Source organism: Durio zibethinus, chromosome 28, assembly GCF_047325235.1.
Source record: "Durio zibethinus cultivar Kanyao isolate XHJ-2024 chromosome 28, ASM4732523v1, whole genome shotgun sequence".
Classification (NCBI taxonomy): Eukaryota; Viridiplantae; Streptophyta; class Magnoliopsida; order Malvales; family Malvaceae; genus Durio; species Durio zibethinus.
This window is the reverse complement of record NC_143189.1, coordinates 16,917,425-16,925,559: the sequence shown is the minus strand read 5'-3', so window position 1 is coordinate 16,925,559 and position 8,135 is coordinate 16,917,425. Positions and strand designations below refer to the sequence as shown.

Below are 8,135 nucleotides of genomic sequence, written 5' to 3'. Positions count from 1 at the left end.
TAGACCTTCAAACACTTTGAAGATCATTTTTGTTATTGCTATAATGAATCCTTCACCATCTTTCCAGCCTTTATATTTAACATGTTCCACATAAAAGCCTCGCCTTGATGATGAGTTTGATGTTCGGAATGAATTCCTTCAACTCTCATTAAAACAACTCCTTTCAGAGTTACCAAAATAAATTACAACCAAATCCCTTAATGTTAAAAGCCCATACCTCATGCATAAGTACTTGTCCAAAATACTTTATAAATTTGGAGACACTTTTGTTCAGTCTTTAGGTATACATGTAAACTACCCTTTCATCCATTCCTTTAATTTCTTTGATCCACTTTGGTTCCCAAAAGATATAGTTTGTTTCATGTGGTATCTTTGTCACCTTTACTATATTACTATAGAATTCTTTTTCCAACACCTCAAAAGGTTATTATATATTTTTCATGAAGCAATCATTAACCCAAAGAAAAACCTGATAGACCTTAGCCACCAACACTTAAAGTTTTTCTTCCAATAGTTCAAATCCATTCCCATATGGATACATTGGTTAAAGAGCTATGAGAGATACAACAAAGTTTCTTTTGTTTCTTATATTATTCTCATATTTTATAGGCTTTGCAGTTACTTGGCGAATGGATCTCAGTATTTTTTATATATGACAGTTTATAACTTATAAGGTTATTCATTATTAGATTTCATGTTTGATCACCCTCAAGAGTATGCAAGTTTCAAAGATGAATGTGTAAAATGAACTAGAAAATTCTTCCTCAAATTTGGCCAAAACTCTAAGATGATGTTCCATGAGGTAACAACCCCTCGAATTGCAACTTTCAACTCAAAATTGACAAAAAGATTTGTGAGACCAGATATAATAGTGCATGGCAAAAACCTTTTCTTAAAGATATAAGGTATGAACTTGATCGTGCTGGTCCAGTTGAATGGAACCCATATTAGAAACCTCTTGAAATTATCAAGAAATTAGACTGAAAAAACTCTTAAGATCCATTTGATTTAGATGGTAATTTTGATCAAGACAAATGGTTAGAAAACTATGGTTATGATTTTATTCCAAGTGCAGACAACTCCCATATTAATTTTTCCCTAAAGCATTTTTTTCAACACTATGATGCTCAGAATAAGAACGTTTTTTATTGTAGTCCAAGATATGTATAATTATGTTTGATTTTGTTCAGTGTGCGAGCTTGAAGTCCCTCTACATCAGCACCAACATCAAGACAAGATTGTCATGCCAATGTCAACTTTGTGTTATGCCAATGTCAACTTTGTGTCAAGTATCAACTTTATTAAAACTATTTTAATAAAGAAGATTTTCTCAACTTTATTAAAGTTACTTTATTAAAGTTATCTTATTAGTTTGTTTGTATTGCTTTATGTTTTTGTCATAGACCCTTTTTATCATATTAGGTCCTATTCATTACTTTTCCAAGTCTATTTAAGTTGTAACTCCTTTATTATAAAAGCATGGTCTTAGTTATCAATAATTTCTCTTGTAAGACACCCTTTGTGAAATATTAAGCATTAGTTTCTAAAACTTCTATGTTGCCTATTTCCTTTTATCCTAGTCTTAATCTTAGAGTTAGTTTTTGGTTCTAGATCATGGTTTGAAGTGACATAAATTAATATGCTCTATAATTGTCATAGTACTATGGATCTTTTGCATTAAAATTTTGATGAAATTGTAAAACAGATCATTGATCTACTGATTGGAAAAAGTTACTGTATCGATGAATACTAGAGTAAGCTACTGTAGTAAAAAGCATAGTTCTATAAAAATTAGGCCACTTGCTCAATTTTATACCAGGAGGGCACTTAGTCTTGAGCATCGACTAGAATACCTTGGTCTTATGCTTGATCTATAGATTGCTTATGTTTGGCATCTTCTTAAAAAATGTAATCAATCCCCTTTAGTTGGGACTTTAGGCTATTTAAAAATTCTCCATCAAAAGCCAAATACTTCTTAACACAAACAAAAAGCCAAAACACACTTAAATAAAACTGTGAGTGCATTTTCACTTACATATCTACTAATAGACATGTAAAACCCAAATAGTTTTTTAAAGACTTTATTTGTTGTATAATGAAATTAATTTATAGTTGAAACTCAACTTTAATGATCTTAATATGAACAAGAAAAGATAGATAAAAATTAATTAAAGTAAAATAAAATAATGTGGACAAAATTTAATTTTAAACGATACTATAGGAGTCCATTTTGCACCTCTATGTCTGTATAGACCTAGCATTTTCTTTTTCAAAAGAAACGAATGCATCGAAGAAGTTTCCTTTCAATCTCCATCAGTTTCCAGTTTCTTGATACTTTGCTTGGAAGTTAGAGCCTTTAACCAAACATAAGGAATTCTTAGTAGGATGTCAAAGAGTCTGTGCTTGCAATTGGAACTAAAAACTAGTGCATCATCATAAAATTGCAAACTGATTTTGAAAGTTAATGAAGATTTCTAGGTTTAAAAATTTACTTCATGTACAAAAATTGGACTTGAAAATTGCTAAATATAATTCTAAGGTCCACAATAAGCAATGAAAATTTCCATTATTTATTGGGAAAAAAAGGCAATAATACACTTTGCCTAAAAACACATGTTAAGACGATAAGCATCAGTTAAATCTTGAACTTTGCACATTGAACCCTTAACCCTAACCTTGAAACTCTAAATCAAACCCTAAACCCCAAATCTCAAATTCAATACCATAGACTTTAAAGCCTAGACATGGAACCCTAAAACTTGAACCCCAAACACTAGACGATGAACCTTGAACCTTGGACCCTCGACTCAACACTTAAACCCTAAACCCCAAACTCCTAACCCTTAAATCAAAACAAAAAACCCAACCATTGCATCACAAACCCCATATCTTATAACCTATAACCTAGACCTCAAAACTCATATTAGAGACCCTAAACTTTGAACCTCTAATCCTAAACCTTAAACTTTGGATCCCAAAACATACATTGAACCCTAATCCTTAAATCTTAAACCCCATAACTTAAAATCAATGATGGGGTTAGTATGTTGAAGTTCCTATCATTTTTAGCTAGGGTTGGAAGAAGGTATTAATCAGTTATATTGTAAAAAAATCTACTCATTTCTCCTGCAAATGGTTCATTTGGTTTTGTTATTTTAGTTAGTTCAAAATCTTGAAAATTTAGCATTACTAATACATTTAGATACTTAAGCTTAAAAAATGAAATTTCTTAACTAAATCTTGAAAATTTCTTAATTTAAATGTCCAATTCCTAACTTGTTACTTAAGTTGGAATGCAGAGGGATACAATGATGTTTTTTGTTTGCTTGTGTTTTTTCTAAGCAGTGTGGCATAAGATCGTTTTCACTTTTTCTGTTTCTAGAGTTCACATCAATTGAGATTTTGATCTCAATTCCCAACTTTAAAAGTTAAATCATTCAAAACTACACTGATGAGATTTGTTTAGACAATTGCTATATATTTTCTTTAGCAAAAGAGAAATTCTCAAAAGCATTTGGCTAGAGAGAAAATTTTAGAGGATGTATTTCATTTGGTTGTTAATGTTGTGATAATTCCTTTTTACTTTTATTATTTTTGTAAATGCTAACGATCTATCTTAAGTTCTTTGTGAAAATTGGAGTATTAACCAACTAAGTTAGAACTTTAATGGCTTTACCTCCTATAGTGACTATGTAACATATATATTGATATATGCCTATCTTATTTTTAACGAAATTTTTTCAATTATAAAAAAATTGTTATAGAGCTAAAGGGCAAGATTTGAAAAAATTTTTGATTTTTGACTAGAATATAAGAAATCTTTGTAGTCAACTAAATTTATCATCTTATCTCTAAAACCTATATTTATCATATCAATCTCATATCTTTTTATGTTAATTAACCGAGCCTTTCAATGTTTATCTACAACCAATTCCATATTTTAATTAAGGTTAAAATAATATGAAAAAAGTCTTGAATTTTATAAATTTTCTTAAATAAGGCCTTTTATTTTTATTACATTTCAATAAAGTTAATATTTAATTTATATTCAAATAAACCTTTAACTCTTAATTTATATTTAAATAAAACCTTAAACTTTAAATTTATGTTTAAATAAGCCCTTAACATAAATATTCTTTCATTTAAAATAAATATTTATTTAGATATAAATCATAATATAAAATTTTATTTAAATATAATAAAAATATACAAATTTATTTAAAAATAAAATAATTCAAGAATTTTTTTTTTAATATTTTAGCCTTTAATTAATTGAGACTTTTCTCTTATCTTCCTTGTATTTCTTGCCCTTTTCATTTTATTCCTTGACACTTCCTACTAAATTATTGATCAAAATAAATACTGACGCCAATTAGCCTTGAATTTAGCTTTTCGCAATTAAAACCGACACCAAAAGCTAGATTTAACCAATTAAGTTTTTCTTTTTCTCTTTTTTCTTTCATTCAACCATTCCATTTCTTTCAAAGAGCTATGACAATCATCGTTGCTTTCAGCAGCTCTTCCTTTTTCACTCATTCCTCTACGCTTTTGTTAATCTATCGTGATGATGTCTCCAAACGATGACCTGAATTCCATTTGTGAAAGCCTTCAATTATCCTAAACCCCAAAAATCACTAAAAGCTTTAAAATCCTTAAAATCATCCTGAAACCTTAAAAAACTACTTAAAACTCTAAGAATCCTAAAACCGTCCTAAAACTCCAAAAACTGCTAAGAACCTTAAAAACTCCAAAATCATCCTAAAATCCTAAAAAACCGCTAAAAATGTTGGTTGGACATAAAATAAAAACAATTACTATATAGTCCTGCTGAATTAGGTGCAATAGATGTGGGGTGAAATTTCTTGATGCATTCATTTGTTATGTACTATATTTTATTTTTGTTTCTTACTAAAATATCGTGCTATAGTTGAGAGTAATGGAATCTACGAGCTATAGAAGATTGTTTGTTGTTGAATTTGAAATGTCTGAAGTGAAAAAATTAAATATTTTGTATGTTTTTGTCACATAAGACGCATTGTCAACCATTGTTTGTCTTTTGACCTTTATGTTTTAAGTATTATATTATTAAGCATAGATATTCTTGCATTAAATAGAACTAAAGTTTTATAGCGTGACTTTCTTACTAAATTCTAGCTAATGGTTTGAGACAATTTCTCATCAAAAGTACTTTTTTAATTTAAAAAATTTGTTAAATATATATATATATATGCTTATATTTAGTTAAATGTGCCCTTTGGTATTTGGTTAAATATGTCTACTAATGATTTGAGACAATTTCTCACGAGTACTTTGAGACAATTTAATTGTAACCTGGACGTGTAACACGGTTTACATACTAGTAAATAATAAAAGTGGGCAAAAGAATAATAAACAATAAAAAGTTTTAGCTGTCGTTTCTTAACCTCCGTTTCATTTTCCTTTCTTTTCTGTTTTTCCGCCTGCACCCTCTTCTCTGAAAAGTATTGAGAAACAGACTCTTTCATCATTGACCTCCCTCTCCTTTCCTTCCTTACAAAATTATATTTCAGGATAGAAAAGTGAAAAGAAATCAATATTAGAAAAATAAAGAAATAGCAAGGATGGATGAGAAGAAGGGAGAAATGAGACCCAATCATCAACCACCACCAGCGGCAGGTGGCTCCTCCTCATCAGCCAATAGGAACCGTCCACGTAGACGAGCCAACCTAACCCTACCTCTTCCTCAACGTGACCCATCTCTTGCCGTCCCTCTTCCGCTTCCTCCAACCACCAACTCCGCTCCATCAACCGCCTCCAACGTTAACGCAACAGCTCACCAAGTCAACTTCTCGGAACTCGACCGGGTCAACCGAATAGGAAGGGGCACGGGAGGCACCGTTTACAAAGTTGTCCACCGCCCTTCGTCTCGCCCTTATGCCCTCAAAGTCATCTATGGAAACCATGAAGAATCCGTCCGCCGTCAGATCCGTAGGGAGATCGAGATCCTCCGTGACGTGGATCACCCCAACGTCGTCAAATGCCACGAAATGTACGATCACAACGGCGAAATCCAGGTCCTTTTGGAATTCATGGACGGCGGATCCTTAGAAGGGACCCACATATCTCAGGAGTCTAACTTATCAGATCTAGCCCGACAAATCCTCAGCGGTCTAAGCTACCTTCACCGGCGACACATCGTTCACCGCGACATAAAACCCTCGAATCTGTTAATCAATTCGAAGAAGAAGGTGAAAATAGCTGATTTCGGGGTGAGCCGAATCTTAGATCAAACCATGGACCCATGTAATTCATCGGTGGGGACCATAGCTTACATGAGTCCCGAAAGGATTAACACTGATTTGAACCATGGGCTCTACGATGGTTACGCTGGGGATATTTGGAGTTTAGGGGTTAGCATATTGGAATTTTATTTAGGAAGGTTTCCTTTTGCGGTTGGGAGACAAGGGGATTGGGCCAGTCTTATGTGTGCGATTTGTATGTCTCAGCCACCGGAGGCGCCGCCCAGTGCTTCCTATGAGTTTAGGCATTTTATATCGTGTTGTTTGCAGAGGGAACCGGCGAGGAGATGGACGGCGGCTCGGTTGTTGCAGCATCCTTTTATAGTCAGAGGACAACATCAGGTTGCTCAAAATCTACATCAGTTATTGCCGCCTCCACCTCTTTCTTCTTAGTAGTGTTTGTTTGTTTTCTTCTTTTATGAAAAAAAAAAATTTTCTTCTGTAAGTTTTCATAAAATGAGGGGTTGGGGGCAATGTTTTTCCTTCATTTTTCTTTCATTTTTCAGTTAATCAATCTTGGTCCTTTTATAAAAGATAATCTTTACAAATTACAGTATTAGAAAGAAGAAGAAGAAAAAAAAAAAAAAAACTCTGTTATGACTGGCCTTCCCTGGTTTTGTTTATTGTTTATCGTGATTTTCGTCAGTTTGCTTACAGGCTCTTTAAATTCTATTATTATTTGCAAGAGTTGCAATGCAGTTTAGGGGGTTTAGTTAAAATTTTTGGAAATGGCTTGATGATGTGTAGATCGATCTAGAGAAAGTTTAGATTTAGCCTTGGTAAAGAATTGTACTGATCAGAAAAGGGAACGGACGCCTTATATTTGTCTGCCTATTATCTATCCTGGAGACCGGAGCACAGGGGTAAATATAAAAGGGAAAGTTCCATATCTTGGTTTGGATGCATATTATTCTTTGGAATTGTTGTGTTGTTTGTTTGGTTACTTTTTTTTTTTCTTTTTTCTGTTGCAAAAATTGTGCATCAGTGTACCCGTCTTTTTTGTGAGGACATTCTTATTATACGTCTTGTAATAGCTGTCTAGGCAAATGGGAAACCAGGGATTATTGGGTGGAATATCAGGTTTGTCTTCACCATTGTTGTTAATGATTTTTAAGCTTGTTTCACTTCTGCAAAAATATGCTAGGTTTTTTCGCTCACTATTAGATTGTCTAATTGCTAGTTCCTCCGTTGGCCTTTATTTTTAGCTTTTATTACTTCACATGGAAAGTATCCATCTGATTCAAAAGAGTAGAACTTGCATCAGTATCTCAATTTCAATTCAAACATGGGTTTGATTCACACTCCTTGTTATGGGTTTGATTCACGCTCCATGTTATGAGCAATATTTATAAGAAAAACGGTAAAAACGCGAGTCTTTATATAAAGAAATGCATTGAGAAAGGGTGGATGTATAAAACCTTTCATCGAGATGGTGCTCTTTCAACTCTCAAAAACGGAGTTTATTCAAAACATGAATGTCATGCTTCCTTCGACGGATGCCAATATCTAAATTTGATATTTTTAGATACTTTTTCAGACCTATTATTTTGTTTTTTTGGCTTTTATTACTTTACAGGGAAAGTATGATTGGATAAAATTTATATGAATTTCGTGAAGTTTGTGATGTTATATTATAAAAAAGATTTAATAAAAAATTTAAATTGATAAAATTCAATATAAAGATCAATAATATATAAATAAAATTATTTAAAATATTATTTATAATTCAAATTAGATAGATATTTATTTAATGATAAAAGTTTTATTAATACTTTTATTAAAAATATTTATTTAAAAAATACATCAAAAATTTTTAAATTTATTTTAAATTTTATATACTTGATTTATGTAACATAA

General features: G+C 31.8%; 1 protein-coding gene across 1 annotated transcript; it reads left to right on the top strand.

Annotated features, from left to right (window-relative positions):
- Positions 1 to 5,424: 5,424 nt before the first annotated feature.
- On the top strand, positions 5,425 to 7,435 carry LOC111281265 (mitogen-activated protein kinase kinase 5-like). The gene has a single exon (XM_022868966.2). The coding sequence runs from the start codon at positions 5,601 to 5,603 to the stop codon at positions 6,669 to 6,671; it is 1,071 nt and encodes a 356-aa protein (XP_022724701.1). The 5' UTR covers positions 5,425 to 5,600; the 3' UTR covers positions 6,672 to 7,435.
- The last annotated feature ends 700 nt before the right edge of the window (positions 7,436 to 8,135 follow it).